The sequence below is a fragment of the Petaurus breviceps genome, unplaced genomic scaffold, assembly GCF_028583685.1.
Source record: "Petaurus breviceps papuanus isolate PSGF00001 unplaced genomic scaffold, PetGlider_PUasm1.0 186, whole genome shotgun sequence".
NCBI classification, from domain to species: Eukaryota; Metazoa; Chordata; class Mammalia; order Diprotodontia; family Petauridae; genus Petaurus; species Petaurus breviceps.
This window is the reverse complement of record NW_027185798.1, coordinates 17880049-17903668: the sequence shown is the minus strand read 5'-3', so window position 1 is coordinate 17903668 and position 23620 is coordinate 17880049. Positions and strand designations below refer to the sequence as shown.

Below are 23620 nucleotides of genomic sequence, written 5' to 3'. Positions count from 1 at the left end.
AGAAACTTTGGCAGCGACATCCAGGCAGGGTCAGCATTTGAACTCTTTCCATTGCACCATACTGCCCATCGTTGGGCTTAATGGAAATAACAGGCAAAGAGTTTTATAAGGGTCAGATATTATCATCATCATTATTAATTAGAGGTAGCTATCATCATCGTTCATTGTCAGTTAGAGGCAGTTAGGCAGTCAGAGTGCCAAGCCCGGGATGAGGAAGACCTGAGTTCAGATCTTCCATTAGAAACTTCTTTATGACTATGAGCAAGTCACTTAACCTCTGTCTCCTCAGTTTCCTAAGCTGTAAAGTGGAAACAATAAAAGCGCCTCTCTCCCAGGGCTATTTTTATGATCAGATGAGATAAAGTGCTTAGCACAGTCCCTGCAACATAGTAGGCATCATATAAATGTTAGCTATTATTGCTATTATGTTACGACAGTGCAGCTCCCAGGGGAATGCCCTGGCTTTGTGCCACATCTGAATGTCTTCCTGGTGCTGACTTAACTCTGACACAGCCCGGCCCTGCTTTCTACCTAGGCTGACACAGACATGTGTTCTCAGTACTGCATCTCCTTGGCTGATGTTAAAAAAGCTCACTCAGACATTGAGGACCTCATCCACGTCACCCCCATCCTCACAAGTTCCATTTTGAATCAGCTGGCTGGCCGAAAACTTTTCTTCAAATGTGAACTCTTCCAGAAGACTGGGTCCTTTAAGGTAAGGCTGAGGCAGACACTCACCGTGGCTTGGATCCTCGTCCTTCCTATCATTGGAACCAGGTAGACCCCATAGATCTACAAACACCAAGTCTTGTCATGGGCCCTTAATGGTAGTCAGAGTGGTGGAGCTATGCCACTTTAGAAGATTGAATCATCCTAGCTGGTTCCTAGTTAAAGGCCTGCAATACATGGTAAGGAAAAGGGAGCATCCCCTGAGATGCAGGGTAGTATAAGATGATTTAGCAGTCCAAGGGGACATAGAGATCCTCTTAGGCCAGTCATGCCAGACTCAAATAGAAATGACTCCCTTGAATTAGAAAGCCACAAATTAACATTATCTGTGCTGTATTTTTATTTTAATATTGTTTTGTATCAGTCCAGGGAGTTTGACCTCTGCTCTAGTCCCCTTATTTTATAGGTAAGGAAACTGAGGCCTAGAGAGAAAACAGAGATTTAAAGCTGGAAGGGACTTTAGATACCATCTAGTCCAGTTCCCTTCATTTTATGTGAGGAAACTGAGGCAGAGAAATGTGACTTATCCAAGGTCACACAGATGGTAAGCAGTAGAAGTGGGAATCAAACCCCAGTCTTTGAACTCTTTAACTGTGGCATTCTTCCTATTCTACCACTGATGTTCAGGCTTTGGGTAACTTAGCTCGTCCTCTTCCTTCTCCTTCTCCTCTCCAAAGGAAGGTAAATTTTGATGGCCAGAAAGCTGCTCACTTAACTTGGGGTTTACTGGCTAGACTTCTTTTCTCTCTCCTCTCAACAAAACCTTACACCCAGGTCATTTCTAAAGCTCAGTGATTGGACCACAATAGGTCCCTGCACTCCTTCCTGAGTGAATGGCACTGGTAACTGTTTCTGTTTGGAATAGCAGGCTTGAGGGTCTTCCCCTCCCACCTTGATCTTTGTTTTTTTCTTTTTTTTGGAGGGAAGACAGGGCAGTTGGGGTTAAGTGACTTGCCCAAAGTCACATGGCTAGTTTTTTTGTGTTAAATGTCTGAGGCCGGATTTTAACTCAGGTCTTCCTGACTCCAAGGCCGGTGCTCTATTCACTGCGCCACCTAGCCACTCCTGTTTTTTTCTAATTAAAAGAATTGATTTTGACTTGACACTAATTAAAGAGGGTGTTATCTCACTCTAAGTGACTACTTGTAAAGGCCTTAGCCTAAAAGGGCCAGGGTCTCCCATTGCATCCTGGGTCATCTCCAGTCATCATGATGGATATCTGGTCACTGGACCCAGATGGCTGTAGGAGAAAGTGAGGCTGCTGACCTCGCACAGCCTTCCCTCACTCAAATTAAAGTCAACTGCAAATCATGTCATCATTTCCCTGATGCAATGGTCCTTCTTGAGAATTTAGGACAAACACAACAACGACTGATGTACAAGAAATGTAAAAAAAAAAACCATCCCAGAAGAGTATGACTGGAAAAGGAGTTAGCCCAAGGGCAGTATGGTATAGTGAACAGGGCACTGGAAGACCTTCCTGCCTTAGACTCTTAACAGCTACATGACCCTGGGGGAATCACCTCTTTGTGCCTCAGTTTCTTCACCTATAAAATGAGGGAATTAGTCTAAATGGCTCCTAATGTTTCTTCTGACATCTCTGGGAGAGCAGGGTATGGTTCGGTGTCAACTTGAAATCTGATCTTCTGACCAGCTAGTTGTGTAGCAAGAGGAAGGAGTAGCAGACGGACAGCCCAGGCGTTTCTTTGGTAATGAGTGACAGAATGCTGAAGTTAGCCAAGAGGAACCTCTCATAGAGTGGGTTAACAGAAAGAACCTGGGCTCAAACCCCAGCGGTGACACTAACCGTGGGCTCATCATTTATGCTGGGCCTCGATTTCCTTATCTATGAAGTGGAGATAATAGTACCAGTAGTACAAGGCCATGAATATGAAAAACATTGCAGATGGATCAGCCTGATGGACAATCCAAGCTAATGACTAATGACTTGTGGGTTTGAATGCAGAAGTACAGCCAGTCAGTCCAACAAGCTTTCTGTGGAGAGTCCATCAGCCTGGGGAGTACACAAGGAACAGCCAGAGTGCTCAGAACTGACTGTAGCCCATGTAACTAAAAACAAATGAGTCACTGCTCTCCACAAGGTTACATTCTATGGGGGTGGGCATCATCAATAAATTAATCAACAAGCATTTATTAGGTCCTCACTGTATTCTAGGCACTGATGATCCAAAGACAATGGAACAGCCCCTGATCTTGAGGAGCTTTCCTTGTGTCAGGGTGGGTGACGTCAATCGACAAGCACACCTGCTGTGTACCAGGCATAGTAGTAGTCACCAAGGATACAAGAAACAGACAATCCCTCCTATACAAGACTTTCCTCATTCTAATGAGGGAGACAAGTCCATAAATCAGTAGTAACTACATGAAAGTCTTAAGATGTTAGAGGGAAGCAGGGGGCAATCAGCAGTCCCGTAAGGAGAAAGAGCGGGGGACCCAGCAGTCCCACCCATCACCTGGACTTAAGGGTAGTGCAGGGGTGGGGTGGGGGAGGGGGGGAGCCACATTCCCTCAGTAAGCAGCCTGGAATGCAGAGCAGCAGTGAAGACCACCACCCCAACTGCTGAGGCCCAGACCCTCTTTCCCCACCCAGAAAGAGAAGCTTTCATTCCTCTTGGGGACTGGTGAGGTAGCAAACTGTCATGACTAGGATTTTCCCAGGGGCCAGTTCCCACAGGACAGAAGAGTCTGTGACAATGGGCCTCCAGTTTCATCATTGTTTCTAGATGAAAACCGCCCTAACTGGCCTGGTACACGGGCATCTGTGAAAAGGAAAGCCACACATGCCTGACTTGTGAAGGAACAAATTCCTGGGAGGCAAACAGAAAAACAAAACTGAAGACGTGAATCAAGACCTGGTGGTCAGGGGGACCATAGATTTAGAGCAAGAAGGGATTTCGGAGGTCACTGCATGTATCTCCCCCCATTTTCCATATGAAGAAACTGAGGCCCAGAAAGGTCCGACAACTTGTCCAAGTTCACACAGCCAAGATGTGCCGGAGATGGAAGTTGAATAGAGGCCTTCTAAGGCCAGCTCTCTGTCCACTAGGCCACATTACCTCTAAACCACTATTGGCAAGAAGTTCTTTGAGATCCCCTTAGTGAATTTCTGGGTTCAAATCCTGCCTCAGTCCCATACTGCCTGTTCTGGGCCTCAGTTTCCTCATCTGTAAAATGGAGTCAGACTAATTCTTGAATCAGATCAGGGTCCTGCCTGAGTCTAAATTTATTAAACAGCCTTGTTTCTGCCATTGGCTAAGTTATCTGGGACAAGTCACCCTCTCTGGGCCTATTTCCTCCTCCCTAAAACAGTGGGATGAGAGTCTTTGATGCCCCTTCCAGCCCTACATCTAGGACAGTCCCATCTGTCTCTCGTGCTGGCTATGATGCTACCTCCTCAGTATGAACCTAGGAGACTGTCTGGGCTCTGCTGTATTCCACATGTGTGCAGCTCATGGTTCAGACATGACATACACATTTCTTTGCCTGTAGATCCGGGGAGCCCTCAATGCCATCCGGAACTTGACCTCCAACACTTCAGGGGATGGGGAGAAACCCAAAGCTGTGGTCACTCACAGCAGTGGGAACCATGGCCAGGCGCTCAGTTATGCAGCCAGACTGGAAGGTAAGAGAATGGCCCACTGCCATCTGAACACTTGGAAAGAGGGCTGGGGAGAGGGTCAAGCCTGGCTTCAGATCATGACTCTGACCCCCAGTTTGCTCATCTCCATACCCCCTACCTCGAGCATCTTAAGAAAAGCATCTTTAAACTCTGTTGTGCCAGAAGAGAGCAACTATTACTATTTCAGTCACGTGACATGACGTTATTTCCAGGACAGAGATCTCCGGGTTCCCTCCCTCCCCTTCTTGTTCTTTATCTACATGTTGCATTCCCTCCCCCTTCCCCAGCAGTGTTTCTTGAGAACAGCATGGTGCCTGGTACACAGTAAGCCCTGAATAATTCCGTATCTAGTACTTTACTTGAGTTCAGTGAGGCCTCCTGCTTCTATTGACTCCTGGCCGTGTGACAGTGGTTAAGTCATGCAACCTTTCCAAGCCTCAGTTTCTGCCCTTGTAGTACAAGCCACCCAGAATTCTCCAAGGAGATGATGTCTGGGTCACATGTTGTGCCAGATCTGAAGCTCTACATGCAGCCAGAAGAGCTAGAGCTGGTGATTAACCATAAAGACCCCAATTCTCATCCTGTGTAAGCTGTTTGTAAACATCTTAGATTCCTCCACTTGGAGGTGGTCCCAGCCCAGGGCTCTTCATCTTCCCACATCCTAAACCAGACCCCAGATTAAGAACCCCTGCTCTACCCCAATCCCCTTATCCTATTAATAAAGAATCACAAGTCTTAACCATGAAGAACCCAGGCCTTCTAACTCCCAGTTCTCCCACATCCACATCGTGCTATCTGCCCCAAAGGCAACAAGCGTTTTGTTTCTCAGGAATTCCTGCCTACGTTGTGGTGCCAAGAACAGCCCCTTCCTGTAAGAAATCAGCAATCCAGGGCTACGGAGCCACCATAGTAGACTGTGAGCCCAACGATGAGGTAGCGGGGCCAACTCCTTATGTGGCCAGTGCCTGTGATTTGGGGGGTGGGCTTTTTTGCCTTTTAATTAAATTTAATTTTACCAACAAATTGATTGCCTTTATGGTTTTTCTCTTCTTCCTCTAGTCAAGAACAGCTGTGGCAGCAAGAATTATGAAGCAAACTGAAGGGACGCTGGTGCACCCCAACCAGTCTCCAGCTGTGATGGCGGGCCATGGCACCATTGCCCTGGAAGTGCTCGAGCAGGTGAGGCAGCTGTGGGATCCCTCTGGGGATACAGAGCTTTTCCTGAGGAAGCCAGCAGCTGAGGAGGTTGTATCCAGCCTTCATTGTTGTTTCCTCATATACCTATAAAAGTTTAGTCTAGCCATGTATACTTTGTATTTTATTCCACAGGTTCCCACAGTGGATGCCCTGGTGGTACCTATAGGGGGTGGAGGGATGATCTCAGGAATAGCTATTACAGTTAAGGTAAGAAAGACCCTTCATCTCCATATTCAATGCTGGTAGGTCTATGGAAAGACAGGCACTCGATTGTATTTTTTTTTTTACTATTTTACATTTTCTTTTTCTATTGTGGACTACTGAAATTTTTCCTTTTCCCAGAGAGCCATCCCTTATGTCAAAGAACATAGTCTAGAGAATAAGAGCTACAAAAACTGCTCATTACCCTCCAACCTGGTGGTTCTGCTGCCAGGACCACACGCTGTAGGATATTATTGGAAGGCGACATAAACCCCTCTACAGAAAAAATTCTGACCCGTTTGTAATGGCTGAAGCATTTGTGGTATGTGAAAGCAAACCAACGTTTCCTCTATAACAAGACACAAAAAACACAGATCTAAAATAATACAGCGTAACAGTTGTGTAAAGCCTGAAAGTCGATTTAAAAGAACCTAGCAGAGAAAAATTCAGTCCCACTAAGAGGCACTGTTTGAACAAATTACTTTTGGTTGAAAAGTTCTATTTAAGGTGATTAAAGGCTAGAACCTTTTCAACCCTAGATGGCCTTTATTTGAACTCCTACCTCAAGGTACTGTACCTCAGGTACCGAGTTCAGTTTACAAGATGAAGCCTGTGTGTAGCCTCAGCCCCTTCCTGTCCCATCCAATTTCCTCTTGAGACAAAGCGCTGACTGCACCTCGGAAAGGCAGCTGCTGCCTGTTGGCAGTGAGCCTGAGCTCTGCTCAAGCATGCACAGACACCTCCCCCCCCCCCCCCCAGGAGCTGACCCTGAGCTAGGTTCTATCTGGCCCTTCTCTTACCAGGGCTCACTTTCACCCATCCCCCGTCATGGGCACACTTCAGATGAAATAGAGCAGATTCGAGTTCAAAAACCCCAAAGAGCCACCTGATGTTGCAGTGCATTTTATGGTCTTGTCTGTCCTTTGGAGGGCTTTGGGGCTCTCTGCAGTGACCTTGGCTGGGCTTGTCCTGATGCTGTGCCCAGTGTCAGACACTCAGTGCTCTCCTGACAGGCTCTAAGACCAGAGGTCAAAGTGTATGCTGCTGAGCCCTGTAACGCAGATGACTGCTTCCAGTCCAAGCTTAAAGGGGAAATAACCCCTAACCCTTCTCCACCAGTCACCATAGCAGATGGGCTTAAATCAAGCATTGGCCCCTACACTTGGCCTATTATAAGGGACCTGGTGGATGAAGTCTTCACTGTCACAGAGGATGAAATTAAGGTGAGAAACCTCAGAAACCAGAGGGGGCAGGGCAGATGCCAAGGACCTGGGCTCTTTGTAAAATGGCCAATGAGCCTCCTGAGGACCTGGGGGGGGGGGTGCACTGGGCCAGCAGCCTGAGCCCTCTGCTTGTCCCCTGCTCAGCACAGGCTTTCTCTTCTGGCCCACAGCACGCCACCCAACTGACGTGGGAGAGGATGAAGCTTCTCATTGAGCCCTCAGCTGCAGTGGGAGTGGCTGCTGTGCTGGCTGAGCGGTTCCAGAAGGTGGTGCCTGCCACCCAAGACATCTGCGTGGTTCTTAGTGGAGGGAACGTGGATTTGACCTCCCTGAGATGGCTAAAACAACCAGAGGGTGAGCAGGCTTGTGCCCTCTGAACTGACAGAGACGACCCACAGCAGGAGGCCCTTATTCCATGTCCACTTCGAGCTCTGGGGAGATTTCATCTTTTGACCATGACAGGGGCTCTGGCACATAGGGGTCGTAAGTCCATTTGGGGAAGACACGCTTATACAGATTCATCAACACGGTGTCCTGAGATTTCAGCTGTCCATCAAATGTGCACTTCATGTGGCCATGAGTACCTAGGAAGCAGAGCTGAGCTCAGGCAGGTGGCCCCATCTCTATCCGTGTAGCCGTGTACCCTGTAGTCAGGGTGGCAGACGACCTCCAAGGTCCCTCTCCAGCCCTGGCTCTACAGACCTACAAGACTTCCCCAAGTAGGAAAAGCTAGAAGCACCCCCTGCAGCATGTAGCTGCCTCACCTAGCATCTCTGGAGATCACACCCAGCAAGGCTAACCCTAAGTGAAACTGCCTGTCACATCCTTGCTGGCGGTAGGAAATGTCACTCCCAGGGACCAACCCCTCTTACCAAGCGGCTCCTTGATGTGTCCTCTGCGACCCCATTTAGTTCGTAGTTCCACGGGTTTAAACCATAGCACATCCTCTAAGATTAAAAACAATTGATGAAGAAGCATTTAGTGAGTGCCATCTCTTCCAGGCCAGGCACACAATTACAGAATACAAGGTCTTTTGTGGTGAGAGGATCTCTGGCCCAGGGGAAGGCAGGAGATGTAGTATTTACACCCAGGGTTGAGGGATTTTAAGTAGGGGTGAGGAAGAAGTAAATACAGAAGCAGGGAAATGGGAATGAATGAATGGGAGAGGAAAGCATGAGGGCCAGCAAGGAGGCCCCAATGAAATAAGCCCCAGAGCCATCTGAAGGCTGGAACCCTGAGGGAATGGCAAAAGGAACTCTGATCCCCTAGGACAGAAAGGCCCCCCCACCTCGGCATTCACCTGCCCAGAATTTACCATTAGAAGAGACTATAAATATCCTCCATTCGTTTACCCCACTAATTTTAGGGTTCAGGAAACTAAGGCCCAGGTCAGGATGTGGAGCTCTTGGTGAGATTTTGCAAATGGGCTCTTTGAGTAAGTCATCAGAGACACCCTCCCCAGAAATTAAACCTCTGACACCAAAGGCTACCAGATTCTCTCCTTCCTTTCCCCTCCTACCTACCTCTGTTAAAGAACATGTAACGGACTACTGCCATTTTGGTTAAGATCTTGAAAGGATGCCCACTTAGCACAAGTCTCTTGATGACCATCCTGTCTGGATCCACAGACAGGAGGGACCCCGTAGCAATGAGGCTGTGCTTGCCTAATAGGGTTGGGGGACAAAAATCATTTCAGAAGTCAACAAGGGCTCAGTAATCTGTGCAGAGCAGCACAAATAAGGCCACTGACAAATGGTAGGGCCTCTCATCTCCCCCCAGTTCATTTTGGATCTTAATCCCTTTCCAAAGATGAATGTAGACCCAGAAGGAACGAGGCCAGCCTGGGGGCCTCTCCCATCTTTTGTCCTACCCCACAGAGCTCTCTTGTAACCAGCACAAGAGCCCTTGGGCAACTCCCCTCTCCTCCCCCCCCCCCCCCCAGCTAGTGAAGATACAGAGGCACCAAGATGACCAGGTCCCTGGCCTTTTCCTCTCCATATCTAATAAAAATAATCTAAACATCTAATAATTGGATGATGTTCATCCACTGGCGCTCCCCTCCCCCCCATAGCTGCCCTCCAGGCTCTAGCTCACCATCCGGCTTCTGTTTGAAGAGCAGCACTGAGGCTGGAGGGAAGGTGATCGGGGCATAAACTGTCGCCACCAAGGCCACATCAGGACGAAGGAACCGCTCAGCCTTGTGCTTATCCGCTAACACAGGAAAAAAAAAAAGTTAAGTAACACCTGGGGCTAGGAAAATGTGGCTTGTACTTTAAAAGCAGCAGCAGACCTGCAGTGTGGTGGGAGTACAGAGGCGAGGCCCGGAAGCGCCGGAAACCACAATGGAATATCAGCTCCTCTTTGGACTTCACAGGTTCCAGGTTACCAGAGTGTCTCCTCACCACCATATTCAGCACCGACATCTGCACAATTAGGGACGAGTCAATTACCAGTGCAAAGAACTCTATGTCCCTCCTCAAGGCCTACACGCCCTCAGATGAGCCAACAACACAGGCCCCACAAGAGCTCCCAGGCAGAACGCGCCCCCCCCCCCTTCATAATCAAGGGCCAGGAATCCACTCCCAAGTGATGTGGTGGAGGGAAAAAGCCCTCCCCATCCCAGTGGGGGCCCCAATTCCTGCCAAATGGCCCAGGGTCACTACCAGTCTCTCACCATGGTTGCTCCAGGTCCCAAACACATTCAGCCACCTTGGCTTCCCCCCCCCCGCCCTGACTCCATGCTGCTGCTTGCAAGCCAGAGGGAAAGGTCTGTCACTCTGGCACATGCCTTTTAAAAATGGTGCTATGTCATGGCAGAGCAGATGCAAACCCAGAGACTAACCTCAGATCAAGAAGCCTCAGAGCCACAGAATATGCATCACTGAGATGCTTCAGACAGGTTCAGACATTCTGGCTCAAACCATCACTGGCTTCTCCATTCTCTGTAGCCTCACACTCAGTGAACCAAGGCAGTCAAAAGTTTCAAGCCCTAAGGACAATCTATTTCACAACCCTAGAAAAGGAGTCTGAGCAGAAGAGATGCCACAAGGAAGAACAGATCCTCTCCCTTTCAAGGACACTCACCTTCTGTTCATGTGGCAGCAGGGAAAACATGACCAGAGGTGCCCCTTGCCTGAAGCTCTCACCCACTGAGGCAGGAACTCCACAGACATGCAGGGTCACATACCAGCCAACCTGCCAAGAAGAACCGAAGCAAGTTCAGTGTTGATCGGATGCCCCCAGTGGGGGGAACGGGATGTCTAGACAGGTACTACCATTCCCATCATGCACCCTGGCCTTGGAGAAGCTTCAGGGCACAAAGGTGATACATCAGAGATGTCTCAGTCAGGTTCAGACATTTCAGCCAACATCACAAGCTTCTCCCTTCTTCTTAAAGCACTGGCAAGGACAGAGTTAGGGGAAAGCTAGAATGGGTATGGGCTGCTGGGGCACCAGCGTGCACAGAGCACCCAGCCCTGAGTCAGGAAGGCCTTAAACACTTACTGGCTGAAGACCTTGGGCAAGACATTTCACCCTGTTTGCCTCAGTTTCTTTATCTATAAAAATGAGCTGGAAAAGGAAATGGCAAACCGCCCCAGTATCTTTGCTAAGAAAGTGCAAATGGGGGGCACATAAGAGTCAAACACAACTGAAAAAATGTCTGAACAGCAACAATAACAAGATGGGTACCTCAGCCCCTTCAGATTCTCCTTCCTCAAGCTCCTTAAAGATCCGTTTCCTAGTTCTAGAAAAGTCCTGAAACTGAAAAATCCGAGCGTACTCCTGAGGCAGATTTTCCTTGGGATCCCACGGGGATGTACGGAAGCTCTTGAGGCCTCTGTATTTCTGAAATCTGAACACAGGGAGTATCAGACATGAACAAGTCAGAAGGGCTTCGTGGAATCTGTCAAGATGTCCTCTTCATTCACTATCTGCCTCAGCCAAAGAATGAAAACCGAACTGAGATAAACTCTCCACCACCTTCCCGAGACAGTCCAAAGGAAGAGCTTGGCCTCCTAAAACCCCAAACCAAACAGGCCTGACGACAGGCTGTGCACTGCCAGCCCCAGACCAGGGCCAAAGCAGCCAGCAGGACAAGAGGGTGCCTCACTAACACAGCGGCTGACACATACAAACCCAAAAATCTTCATCCTGAAGACTGAGACCTTGAGCAAGTCACTTACCAATCAGCAGTTATTAACTGCTAGCCCTGTGTAGGGCATCCCCTTCCCCCCAAGGAGCACAGAGAATGTCTCTAATGGAGAGCTCATCTCAGCAGGAAAGTCCCCAAATTAAGGGAGATAAGGAAAGGCTTCTCAGAAAAGAGTTTTCAGCTAGGACAAGCCTGTTTACACTCCCATAATCCTGCTCTTCCCACTCTGAAATGCCAAGCCCCCATTTCCTTCAAGCCCCAACTTCTCCATGAGGTTTTTATACCAACCCACAACAACCTTTCCCTTCACAGAATTCACAAGAGGAGCCAGACTTGTTGTTAAACCTCAGAGAGGACAGACGACAAGGGAAAACAGTAATTACTGGGGCAGAGAGGCAAGCGGAGGCTTGATTAGCTTCACAACATGCAACGTCCTAAAGTAAAGGTGACCACTGCCGTAGTGAGGAGGGGGGTCCTCCAAATGAGGCTGGGCACTTCTAAAGTAGATTCTTTATTCAGACACGGCTCAGCAGATGCCCTCCCCTGGGTCTCACAGGAATCAAGCTCAAAGGGTCAGAAGGGCCCCCCTGGGCTGGCTAGGTCTGCTGGAGGCCAGTAAGGAAGGAAGTCTCAGAGGCTGCAATGAAGAACTAGGATGCTCACAGAGCCCAGAGGGGTCAGGGGCAGGACCTGAACCCAGATCTTCCTGACCTCCTATCCACTGTGCCAACTCTAATCACGCTGCTGCTGGCACTGACCGGATTCTCGCTGCTATGTCCCTGGGGGTGTCCACTTCATCTGGAAACATCTCATCCAGCCTTTCTTGCTTGTATTTCTCCAGCATTTGTTCCTCAGCCTCTTCATCAATCTTCTCATCATACTGATCATCCCGAACAGATTCCCCTATGGTCATGGTCTCACATTCTTCTTCACTTCCCTCAGCCTGGAGAAAAAGCAAAAGATTCACCTTGAACAAGTGACCCAACCTCTCTAGGCCTGGGCTTGTTCATCTTACAAGGGGGTAAGAGGTAAGGACAGAAGCAGCCCTAACCCTCCCCCCCAAATCTGGCTATGTGACCCTGAGTAAATGGCTTGACCTCTCCATGCTTGAACAAGCAGGCAACAGCCAAAAACCCTCCACAGCAGAGAAGGCAGGGACCTACAGCAGCAGGTCTCGTCCCTGTCCTTTATGACCTGTCTCACCCCCCTCCTAGGACTTGTTTGGGGCTCAGATAAGATCACATATGTACACAAGGTGTTCTGAGGATTCCTGAAAGGCTAAGTGCCAATTCTCATCTAGTATGCCAAGGATGTTTTCATCCTCATGGGTCTTTCCAGAGATGGAGAGTGCAGGCCATCCCCCATGAGAAATCTCTTCCCATTCTGATGGAGGTACTTGGACCACAGCCCTTGAGGGAGCCAGCCAGCCCCTCATAGAGGCCCCTGTCTACTCAAGTGGATATCAGAGCTCCCAGGGCCTGGCTACAGCCTTGTCCTCCATAGGCTGCCCTGGGCCTCGCTCACCTCGGAATCTTCCTCCTCCATGAAATCCTCAGCCTCTGCATCCTCCTCCTCCTCCCCACTGCTGCCATCTTCCTCATCCACAATCCATTCAGCCTGGTAACTGGATGTTCCTTTGGGGACTTTCTTCACCACTTTGGGTCTTTCCTTCAAGAAGTCTGTCAGATACATTCGGGGTCAGGACAATGTGGGAATTTATTTAGCTTGGTTATGCATTTTTGTTATAAGCATCTTGTTTTTCCTTTATATGGGAGAGGGTTGACAGGGGAGAGAAAATAAATGGCTGCTAATTAAAAAATAAAATGAAAAAAGTTAAGCAAAAAATTAAAAAAAAAAAAAGGCTTGCAAAGTATGACCTAAGGGGGTGGCTCCCTCCCTCTCTTCTGACCTAAGGAAGTCTATAGAGACAGAATGAAGTCTGACTCCAAATTCTGCCTCATTGCCAAGTGACACCAACAGGTGATAAGCCAGATTACAGCCTCCTCCTGCCACGGTCCCGGTCCCCCTCCCCCCCACCGCCTGGGCACACCCAGCAGAGAGCCAAGCTGACGGAATGACTCTGGGATCACAGCCTTCTCCACAACCAGGCCTGCCCGCATGCCCTGCAGGCCGGCCGAGGGATGAATGACCAGAAGGGGCACCAACCCTTGGCCTCCTTCAGCTCATCCTCAGTAGGCCAGGTCTGCTCCCCCTCCATGGGGTCTGGAACCACCTCTGACTGCAGAGATTCCTGTCGAGCAGGGTCTGCTTTCACTAGGACCTTGAGATCTTCCTCCATCTCAACAACACCAGCAGCATCAATCTAAGAGAAAAGCGTGCCATGGTTTGCTCAGTCAGGTCTCTCCTTACTGAGAGCACAGCACGGATGCTATGTCCCACTCCCACCCCACAACTACACATCAGAACAAGGCTGCACCGCCCCCTAGTCCCATCCCACTGAGGAAGGCATCCTTTACCCAGAGTCTCTTGCTGCCACCTGCTCTCTCACACTGATGGCATGGTAGCAGAATAGACCACCTAGTGGCTTTTAACATTCATTCATTGTCTTAGGGGCAGCTGGCGTGGCAGTAGAGTCCCAGAGTGGGGAATCAGAAAGACTGGAGTCTGATTTGTACCACAGACTGCTGTGTGACCCTAGGCACCTCACTTAGCCTCCTTCAGCTGGTTTCCTCAACCTTAAAATGGAGACCATAACAACACCCACTTCCCAAGGCTGTTACAAAGGTTAAATGAAAAAAGGTATGTAAACCCCTCTGCAAACCTTCGAGGACCATACAAATACTCACAATTATCATTCTTCTAAGGATACATTTCACAACAGGGCTAAGTTTTACCCAGAACTAAATTCAACCTTGCTGAGGGAGATTAAGGCTGTTTTTCTAATCAATGTCTTCACTCCCAGGGCCACACACAGGTCCTCGGGCAGAGAAGCCCTGTTTGGTTAACATAACTCAGTTCATTTTACGGCAGATCCCCCTCCCTTCCTACACTCTAATCTATCCTATATGTGGTTGCCGCACTTGATTAAAATCATTTTTTTAGTCAAGTCCAACTCTTTGTGACCTATTTGGTGTTTTCTTGGAAAAGAGAGTAGAGAGGTTCTTGCCATTTCCCTCTCCAGATCATCTTACAGATGAGGAAACTGAGGCAAATAGGGTTAAGTGACATATCCAAGGTCACACCACCAGTGTCTGAGGCTGGATTTGAATTCAAGAAGTTGAGGCTTCCCAACTTCAGGCAGGGTGCTCTATACACTATGGCGTCTAGCTGCCACACTAATCTTCCTTAAATGCTGCTTTTCTGAAATACAGGATTCCAAGAAGCCTGCTCTTAAATTTTCAATGGCTCTCTATTTGCTGAGCCATCAGACCTGCCTATTTTCACCCACCTAAGCAACCGCCACCATTTTCTAACGCTGCCCCTCCCCCCAAGTCTAGTAGGGCAATGTCCTTGCTAGCACGACTGTGCCCCATCCCTTTGTCCATTTTATTTCCCTCACCTGGAGAGCCCCTCCCTCTAACATAAACTCCTTGAGCTAAGGCCTACCACCTTGGCCTTGGAAACTATGGCCTTAGTATAGCCCAAAATTACATTCACATGCCTGACTCATAATGAATTGCATTCTACTAAAACCCATAGATTTTTTTTCCAGACCAACTGTGGCCAAACCATGTCTCCTCCTTCATCTCTCAACCATGACTTGGATAAAAGCACAGAAGTGCCCCTAGCCTATTTTCAGATGTACCATAATGGAAAAAAAGCACTAATGAAACACCTACTATGTGCTAATGTAGATCTACAGAGCTGGCCATAACTATCATCCTCTTCCCAGTAACAAAAACAAAAAAATTTGAAAATTAAAAACAAAAATGTGCTGCCAACTTCCTTGGAAACCAGCTCTGTGATCCCACACACCTGCATTGCCATGTCCGAGCCTTTGCTGGCCTTAATCACTCTGGGATTTAGAGGGAAAGGGTCTGCAGGCGCATCAATCTGCTTGATCTGGAAATCACCATGCCCAACGATATGCAGGAGACGGTTTACATTGAGAGTCCGTCCACGCACATAGCCTGACACTTTTAAGGTGCCCACCAAGCTGCTCTCTTGGCTGGGCACAAAGTCAGCAGTATGGGCAAACAAGTAAGAGCGCCGGTCTCGAAAGGCCAGATGCCGCTGCTTCTGGTTAGCCAGCTGTCGCAGGAGCAGCACAGCGTCCTGCTGAGTATCCAAATGGAGCAGTTTGTCTCCTGGAAATCGCTTCTCTAAGGCCTTGCTCAGCTTCTTCTTAGCCTCTACTTGTTTCTTTGGAAGAAGGTCCCCAACCCCCTGGAGGGCTAGAGCTAGAGACAAAAGAAACAGACAAGTAGTTAGGAGCCACAAAAGTCCATTGCGATTAGTGAACAATTCACCCTGCACTAGGCATGGATCACTGGGCCCAGTCCAGAGGTGGCAGGCAAGGGACATGGGATGATATCCCATAAACCAAGACATCCAACCAATACTACATGGGTAACTGGGCCCCTAAGAAGAGGATACCTCTCCTAGAGACTGCTGATAATCATAACTCACTTACAGTAGGTAGGAAGCCCTTGGGCAAAGAGGCAAGAGAGGCAGTAATCGCCTGTGCTGTCCCAGCCCTCCACTGGATCCAGAATAAACAGGATGGTATCTGCCACTTTGGCAAGGTCCAACACAGTGTGAAGATCCCCTGGATTCAGAAGGCAAAGTCAACAATGGCATCAGCAAGATATCACAGGCACTCGGAATATACTAAGAATGCTGGCACCGAACTATGAAGCTGAGCTCAGCCCACAGCTCCTCCCTTGGCCTTTCACTCACCTGGTTTTGCAGATGTAAAGAACCATCGATGCTTCAGCTGAGGACAGAGCAGCACGAAGCTTGGCAGGCCAGCCTGCTCCCCCACAGGCACAACCTTCTTGTCTGTGTTCTGGAGCAGCTGCACAGCCTCACCCAGGGAAACCCTCTCATGCAGGGGCACCAGCAGCACTTGATGAGGTGGTCCATCCTTGCTGCCCAGTTGACGCTTTTCTGCCAAAATCTGAGAACAAGGAAGAGAAGGGGGTGAGCACTTTGGAGGCAGGGCAGCATTCCTCCCTCTCTCTCATACTCCATATTCCATTCAAGAGAGGCCCGAAGGAACCTCCAGTCTTAAGGAAACAAAATCTTATTGAGGAAGGGGACTTGTTCCAGGTCACCCAAGCAGTAAACAGCACACCAAGACGAAAACCCAGATTCTCTTAAATCCTACAGTTAACCGTACCACACTGCCTCTAAAGGCATCTTGCACCTTCACCCAGCGCCGAGCAACCAGGATGCTTTATCTATACTGGGCACCTGACCTCTGCCTCCAGGGCAGGTCCTGGGCACCAGGCACGATGCCAGAGACACAAGGACAAAAGTGGACAGGCCCTGTCTTCAAGCAGTTTATACTCTGAGGTTTATAGGAGGCAGTCAGCTGGAATTAACTAAAGGGGGGTGGTCCCGGAAAAGCTGCCGGGGAGGCAGGCGAAGCTGAGCCTGGAAAAGGAATCCAGGGAGACAAGGAAGGCTTCTGAGCAGTGAAGGTTCACGAAGGAGGCCAGAACAATAATTTAGATGAAAACGACCGCCACGTGAGCGGGGAGAGAACCGGAGCTTCGTCTCGGCTGTAGGGACGCTGTGGAGGTAGAACGGGAAGGGAAGGGAAGGGTGAGGTACAGAGCCAGAGCCAGGGGCTGGAGGGCATTGGCCGGGCAGGCGTGACGAAGGTGTTCAGCCCCCCCCCCCCCCCCCCCCCCTCACCGCCTCCTTCTTCTGCTTCCGGAGCTGGCTGGCCCGGTGCCTCTGGTCCACTCGGCTCAGCTCCTTCCTAGCCTTCTTGCTCAGGACTTTAACGGCCACGCGACCTGGAAGGCAGACCCCAGGGGAGAGAGGCGACTGTGAGCGACAGGCCCTACGGGAGCCGAGGCGGCTCAGGCCGGAGCGGAGGAAGGCCTCCTGCGCATGCAAGGACGCAGAAAGGGCTGGGCTGACCCTCCCGCTTCCACCTGCCCCAGGGGTCCCCCTCACCTTTACCATCCCGCTGCGCGGAGCCCCGACCCCGGTGCCGCCCGGCCTTGTGAGCCTTATTCTGCTGCTTGAGCGGCCCAGAGCGATGAACCGCCATCTTTCTCCCCACGTGCAGGGGCCTACCGCTTCCTGTGCTAAACCGAGTGGTTCCGGTTCCGCCAGCGCGGAGACCTGAGTGGGTGGAGTTTCGCTGGAGAGGGGCGGGGTTCTAAGAGTCTCCCTAGCCAATGGGCGAAGAATATTTGAAACCTACAGCCTACCGCGTTCTAACCTTCCCGCACGTGAGCACCTGCGGGCAGGGGGATGGAAAAGGAAGTTCCGTCAGGCTCCTGGGGACCCTCGCTCGGCCATTGGGGTTTGTTTCTACTCTCCTTGTTTGCGGGAGTACTCTCCTTTGGTTTGGGGGCGGGGGGGGGGGGAAGGTTGGCCGTTTGCTCGCGACTGGGGAGGCCCCGCCCCCCAGGCCCTTCAGCGCTCCCTGCACGCCTGGACCGAGCCTCGCTCAGCCTGGTCCTGCAGCCTGGAGCTAGTCTTGACTTCTTTGATTCACATCTTCAGTTTTCCTCTTTCCTCCCTTCAGGGCCCTAGTGCCCTTGGCCTTTCTGCAGAATTCTCCGCGTAACTAAAGGATTTAGAATTGGAAGGACCCTGAGAGGTGATCTCAGCACTATTATCATCAAAAATTTATTAAGCACCCACTGTGTGCCCGGCGCCGCCCTGAGTGCCACAGGCAAACAAAGGAACAACCCTCCCAATTTTCTAGATCAGCCAGATCACTTCACGAAAAAGAAAACGGGCTCGGAGACGGGAGATGCCTCTCAGCCTAGGCTCTTCTCCCCTAACTTCTGGAATTGGGACTGAAGCAAATGGCTCAGGCTTGAAGCCTGAGCTTTACCTCAGTTTCCTCATCTGTAAAGTGGACTCTACAGTCTCTTCCAACACACCCACACAAACACACACAATCCTGTGGCTGTCCCATTTCTGGCAAAACTAAGCCTGACTCGACTCCCAAGTCCCGGAGTTGGCAGCCTTGCGACCGCTCCCCACCCCAGGCTGTAAACAGGTGGTGCTTGCCCTGGAACGAATCAGAATCCAGAGGCAGTCAAGTCAACCAGCATCAATTTATTAAGCATCTTCTACGCGCCAGCAACTGTGCTGGTGGGGGATTCAAAGAAAAATAAAAAGAATGGCCCCTGCTCTCCAAGAGCTCACACGTTGGGGAGACTACATGCAAACAATTCGGTACAAAAAGAAATAGCCAGATATACTTTGGAGATCATGTCATAGAGAAAGCAAAGGAGCAGAAAAATCGAGGGAGCTTGCGATCCATATTTATTTAATCACCCGGATCCCCATGGAGTGCTTGTCCAGCCTTTGGGAAGCCCTGCTAGCCTAGGGCCAGACCAAGTCCCGAGCTAGGGGTAGAGGATAGATCCCTGCTAGCCCTGAAGGACTAATATTACTGCCCTAGACCCTGCGGCAGTTGTGGGGTTCTCAATCTGCGGGGCTCGACTTGTGGGTGCTCCCTCCTGTTGCCTATGCCCTCGCATTGATCTTCCTGCTACTTTGCGGTCGGGTTAAGGGTCTACCTCCTCTCCCCAAGCCTCCCACTTACCCACGGTGGGGGGGAGGGGTACGGCTGTATTCTCTCCCCCACCCTTATCCCAAGCCTCCCCGGGGAGTACGACTGCATTTTCCCCTCCCTTCTCTCCACCCTCCCGTGTCAATGGAGGTGGATGAGTGGGGAGCCCCCACAATGCGCCAGGCACACGCCCTCCGGGCTAGGGGTGCGGGGGTGGGCGGGGGTAGCCCGTTGCCATGGCGGCGGCTGCGGGATGGCACGCCGCTTCCCCGCCAGCCCTCCTCGTTTCCCCCCCCCCCCCGGGGCCGCCCCCCCCCCCACCGCCCCCCCCAGCCCCCCCCCCCACCCCGCCCCCGGCCATGGGAAGGGGCCGGGCCAGCCTCCTGACGTCTGTCTGTGCCGGGCTCGGAAGATGGCTGCGGAGCTGAACGGCGAGCAGTGGCTGCAGCGGCAGCTGCAGGGTTCCGGGAGCGCGGCGGCCGCGGCGGGCCAGGGCTCCGCCTTGCCCGCGGGCAGCTGAATCGAGGAGGACCAGACTAGGCGCGGCGGCCAGTGGCCGCAGCCCGGGCTAGCCGGCGCGGGGCTCCGCTCCTCTGGGCACCATGAGTCGTACCGAGGACGCGGTCAAAGAGAAATTACTGTGGAACGTCAAAAAGGAGGTAAGGTTCGCGCTGGGTATGCAAGGAGCCCAGTCCCAGCGGTCCCAGTGGGTGCATCCCAACAAGCCCCAGCATGGGCAGTAGGATAGGACTCCAGAAGGTCCATCCTCAGGATGGCCCCTTACTTTAAGGCCCCAGTCTTGCTTTGGAGGGATCCCCTCTGGTTTGGGAGGACCCTCTCCGAGGCGGGGAGTCTCGCCCAGTAGCCCCCCGTGCTTGTTTTCTCCTCGGTCCCTGCAGCTCCCCACCCTATGACGGCAGCAGCAGCCGGGGGGCCGGGGGGAGAGAGGTCGTTGTTCCTGTGAAAGAGAGACTGGGGCGGGAAGGGGAGATAAGATTCATTCATTTACAGCCCCGCTGGAGAGGGGAAGGGGGGGAGGAGGGGGCGCGGTTTCTCCATGGATTCCCTTGGGAGCCGGGGCAATTCAGGGCACCCACCCCCAGCTCTGCTACTCGAGGGTCGTTGAAGTTGGAAGCTTAGCTCCCCAGCTCCCGGGACCTGGGACTTTGCTGCAGAAGGGTTTTCCCCACCCAGACTATTTCTCCCTCTTCCTACCCCCTTAAGCCAAACCACCACAGGGCTCTTGTCTGAGAAAAAAACCCGTGCGATCTTATACATTTTCAGAGTGAGTGAACCCCTGTGCTTTTCTAATAATGATATCCTCTTCCCCAGTTTCCTTATACCTCTCCACTCTGGCCTCTTCTATTCCCTGTTGCTTTCAGATGCCATCCCCACTTCCATGAGCTTGACCCCCCTCCCTTGGAATCGTCTTAGCTGCCCTGCCATATTCTATCCCTTTATGGGGTTCATCTCTGAAAAGGTCCTATCGACCCAGAAGCATTTATTATTATACTCAAGGTGACCAAGCCCTTTTCTCTGCATCCTGCTACTGCCTGGCTCTTGGGGCCCTGTCTTCCAACCATAGACATCCCCCTACTCACACACCCCAACCCTCCTTATGAGCTATGTAAGAACAAATGCCCCTAGAGAAAAGAGAGCCCCACCCCAGAACCTAGAGGGAAAGGGGGAATACTTTACTGGGGGAGGAGGGATACTGGGCTGTGTGGTAGACCCCAGGCTAGATGGTTTCTTGACCTTGCAAAAGGCTAAGTGGAAGTCTGGCAGAATCCAGGAAGATGGTGTGGGGACCAATTTCAAGACCCAGGGTAGGCTGGTCTCAGGGGTCATTGGGGGGTAGGAATACTGCTTCTTAGCAAAGACTCCCTTTTTCTCTCCTCCAGGAAGGACTACAGAATTTCACACACACACACACTTTCACACAAACTCACACTCACTAACCCACTCAAACTCAAGGCTAATTACCTTTCCTTTATATATCCATTCTCTTACTCCTCTTCCACAAAAGTATGATGGAAGCTTCTGAAATTTCAAGGATGCCTCCTAAGTCAATCAGCCAGTCAACAAGCATTTATTAAGGGTTTCCTAACTGCCAGGCACTGTACTAAGCTATACAAAGATACAAAGAAAGGCAAAGACAGTCCTTGCCATGAAATATTAAATATCCTAATCTCCCTTATTAGTGTGAGGTTCTCAAATGCACCTGTATGAACATAGCCAGGAAGACATTAAACATGCCAGATCCCCAGGCAGGCAGACTGATGACCAACTGAATCTTACCCAGGGGAAATAAATAAAGCCAGCTCACAAGTTGAAAACAGACTCTGTCCTCAGGGGAGATGGGCCGGATGATGTGGGAAGCAGGACACACTGAGAAAAAAGCAAAGTAGGACAAAGAGCCTAGCCTACCCAGGCTATATTTGGACAATGCTGAAACTTGGTGAGGTTTATCAAGTGAGGGGGAGGCCTGAAGTTTGAAAATGTCTAGCCAGTCCATCAGGGGATCAGAGATTTAGAGCTGGAAGTGAACTGAGAGGCCACTTAGTCCAACCACCTTAACTTTACAGATCAGGAAACTGAGGCCCAGAGAGGGTAATGATGTGCCCGAGATCACAGCTATTTAGTGACAAAGTTGGTATTTGAACCCAGGCTTTCTTGACTTCCAATCCAGCATCCTTTCTGTCCACTGTTTTCTTAATGGATGAATCCTAATCAAAATGAGTGGTTTCCAAACAAGTGTGAGGAGGAATGCCCATAATTAACAAGTCCAGGTGGTCAGCAAGGCATCCCATATGCCCTGGATTAACTGTGAAGTTACCCACATTCCCACCTGTGGGCCTTTAGAAGTAACTGCTTCTGGGGCTGCTAGGTGGTGAAATGGATAGAGCACCTGCCCAGGAGTCAGGAGAACCTGAGTTCAAATGTGAGCTCAGATACTTGACACTTAACTGAGTGAATCTAGACAAGTCATTTAACCTTGATTGCCTCAGGGAGGAAAATGAAGTAATTGGTTCTGGGAAACTTTACCTCACCTCTCACTAAGTGGAACCCCAAGCTCAAAGAGGTCCTCTTTGCAGGCAGGACTAGACTCTCATTAATGTGGAATAGTAAATAGGCACCTCCATCCCCCCACCCTGCCCAAATGGGCATTACTCCAACTAGTTTATAACCCTGTCTGCCAGTTAAAATTCAAGCACTCCCAGGAACCAGCACTAATGTAACCTCCCTGAAGTAGACACTTCTTTTTCTAATCTTTGCATGCCCAGGGCCTGATACGTGGTGGGCACTTAATAATACTTGTTGACTGGGCCATTGACAGCTTAGTAAACTGAAATCATGAGCCCATAAGAAATAAAAATCCTCACTCAGATCCAAGGGAGCCCTGAGTCTGGGAGAGCCAGTTGATGGAGGAAGGTAGGCCACTTGGTACCTCAACCCCATGAAAAGCAAGTCTCATCTCTGGGCAGTGCCAAGATACTAGAGGTGGAGAGTTTCTACCTACAAGAATGCTGGGGTTCTCAAGTCTATGGAAAGCACCTGGGAGGATTCAAGAGTGAGCACCCCCTGATCCTTGTTGTGAATGCATTCCCCTGTGCTAAGCCGGTCTGACCTTGTTAAGGGACAGACTGTCTTCTCAGGAGACCTCACTCCACCAAGTCTGGAGGCCCCACCTCCAAAGCCCTCTGTGGTCCAGGCCAAGATCAGCAAGCAGGCATAATTGTCCCCACTGGGCATCAGATTCAGCCGGTCCAGAGCACCTGTCTCACCAGCTGCTTCTCCAAGGCTTAGTACACTGAGGGAGATTTGAGGGTCTTTTCAGGTCTGCCATTTGCCCACTGGAATGTCCTCTTAGTGACAAGGAGCCAGGCCTTCTTCCTTGGGACTTCTGGCTAAGAAAGAATGACAGAGGGATTCATTTGTTCCCAGGTAAAGCAGATCATGGAGGAAGCCGTCACCAGGAAGTTTGTGCATGAAGACAGCAGCCATATCATTGCTCTGTGTGGTGAGTGACAGGGGCTGGTATGTGAGAGAGCAGGCCTTTGTGGGCAAGAGGGATGACTCACTGTTTTATCTGTACCCCTAGAACCATTCCTGGCACATCATACAAATGCTCATTGGTTAGGTGAGGGAGCAATTAGTGCAGGGTCAGAGACCAGATTCGAACCCATAATTTTGGAGTAGTGGGCAACCTGGAATTGCTCCCTGGAGCTTCCTGTAGGCATCTTTCAGTTTGTCCTTGCTTCAACAGTGGGATACCTACTTGTAGCAGCCTAGTGATTACTTTTGTGATGTTTCATTCTTTAATTCATTCCTCCACCATTTTTTAGTGAAAACACACACACACAGATAACACTTATTACAGGCTAGGATAGAGACCAAAAGCCTCCCAAGATCAGATGGGAAAAGTCCAAGATAAACCCAGAACATTCCTGCCTCTGTAACCCTCAAAACTGAGACCTCTAAAGTGAGTTCACTTTCGATTTTCAGGAAGTTGTTCTTCTCTAATCCTTGGGAACAAGTAGCAAGAAGCTAGCAAATACATTGTCTTTGGCTGATGGCTGAATGGCCTGACCCCTACCTTTTGGGGACAAATGTTTTCCCAGGCACTTCTCACAGTAAATCACGCAGAGTAGGGCTGATCACAAGGTGAATGTTTCCTGGGGGAAAATTACATCAGCCCTGATTCAATTGACTTGGAAATATATTAAGCTGGCCCCTTCCATGTTTAGCTGCCTCTGCTTGCATCATGCCTATCACAGTGCCTCAGACATAGTGTGTTTTGGATT

The 23620-nt window shown here is 50.3% G+C and overlaps 3 protein-coding genes, 1 long non-coding RNA gene and 2 other non-coding genes across 12 annotated transcripts in view; 3 read left to right on the top strand and 3 right to left on the bottom strand.

The window, feature by feature from the left end:
* Window positions 1-7964, top strand: part of SRR (serine racemase) — a 55889-nt gene extending 47925 nt beyond the window's left edge. For all 3 annotated transcript variants that reach the window (XM_069089650.1, XM_069089649.1, XM_069089651.1), the window contains 7 exons: window positions 536-715; window positions 4240-4372; window positions 5199-5302; window positions 5429-5548; window positions 5699-5773; window positions 6781-6990; window positions 7161-7964. In XM_069089650.1, the coding sequence (XP_068945751.1) occupies window positions 548-715; window positions 4240-4372; window positions 5199-5302; window positions 5429-5548; window positions 5699-5773; window positions 6781-6990; window positions 7161-7367 (1017 nt within the window). In that variant the 5' untranslated portion in view covers window positions 536-547 and the 3' untranslated portion in view covers window positions 7368-7964. The remainder of the gene's footprint in view (window positions 1-535; window positions 716-4239; window positions 4373-5198; window positions 5303-5428; window positions 5549-5698; window positions 5774-6780; window positions 6991-7160) is intronic.
* On the bottom strand, window positions 6066-17404 carry TSR1 (TSR1 ribosome maturation factor). Its single transcript, XM_069089647.1, has 15 exons — window positions 17234-17404; window positions 16967-17070; window positions 16004-16223; window positions 15738-15872; window positions 15080-15504; window positions 13310-13466; window positions 12668-12822; window positions 11902-12086; window positions 10681-10843; window positions 10075-10185; window positions 9281-9413; window positions 9085-9201; window positions 8514-8654; window positions 7863-7937; window positions 6066-7574 (listed from the first exon to the last, which is right to left on the bottom strand). Exons 1-15 carry the CDS (start codon window positions 17328-17330, stop codon window positions 7399-7401), a joined length of 2394 nt encoding a protein of 797 aa, XP_068945748.1. The 5' UTR covers window positions 17331-17404; the 3' UTR covers window positions 6066-7398.
* On the bottom strand, window positions 9836-9928 carry LOC138162975 (small nucleolar RNA SNORD91 family). Its single transcript, XR_011168773.1, has one exon. It is a non-coding gene; the product is annotated as a small nucleolar RNA SNORD91 family (small nucleolar RNA).
* Window positions 10287-10375, bottom strand: LOC138162976 (small nucleolar RNA SNORD91 family). The gene has a single exon (XR_011168774.1). It is a non-coding gene; the product is annotated as a small nucleolar RNA SNORD91 family (small nucleolar RNA).
* A 48-nt stretch (window positions 17405-17452) lies between the features above and the next one.
* On the top strand, window positions 17453-18488 carry LOC138162462 (uncharacterized). Its single transcript, XR_011168644.1, has 2 exons — window positions 17453-17588; window positions 17814-18488. It is a non-coding gene; the product is annotated as an uncharacterized lncRNA (long non-coding RNA).
* A 701-nt stretch (window positions 18489-19189) lies between these two features.
* SGSM2 (small G protein signaling modulator 2) overlaps window positions 19190-23620 on the top strand; it is a 75135-nt gene continuing 70704 nt past the window's right edge. For 4 of the 5 annotated variants that reach the window (XM_069089638.1, XM_069089637.1, XM_069089635.1 and 1 more), the window contains exons 1-2: window positions 19190-19474; window positions 22761-22836. In XM_069089638.1, coding sequence (XP_068945739.1) covers window positions 19418-19474; window positions 22761-22836 — 133 coding nt within the window. In that variant the 5' untranslated portion in view covers window positions 19190-19417. The remainder of the gene's footprint in view (window positions 19475-22760; window positions 22837-23620) is intronic. The other variant, XM_069089639.1, reaches the window with a different exon arrangement.

What these genes read in the sequence shown, in the direction of transcription:
- TSR1 (XM_069089647.1), bottom strand. Translation starts at nt 17,330, where the DNA reads ATGGCGGTTCATCGCTCTGGGCCGCTCAAGCAGCAGAATAAGGCTCAC. An exon ending in TGGAGGAGGAAGATTCCGAG is followed by an intron (nt 12,087 to 12,667) that starts GTGAGCGAGGCC and finishes CTTTTTCTCCAG; the next exon opens with GCTGAGGGAAGTGAAGAAGA. An exon ending in CTTCAAACAGAAGCCGGATG is followed by an intron (nt 8,655 to 9,084) that starts GTGAGCTAGAGC and finishes CAACCCTATTAG; the next exon opens with GCAAGCACAGCCTCATTGCT.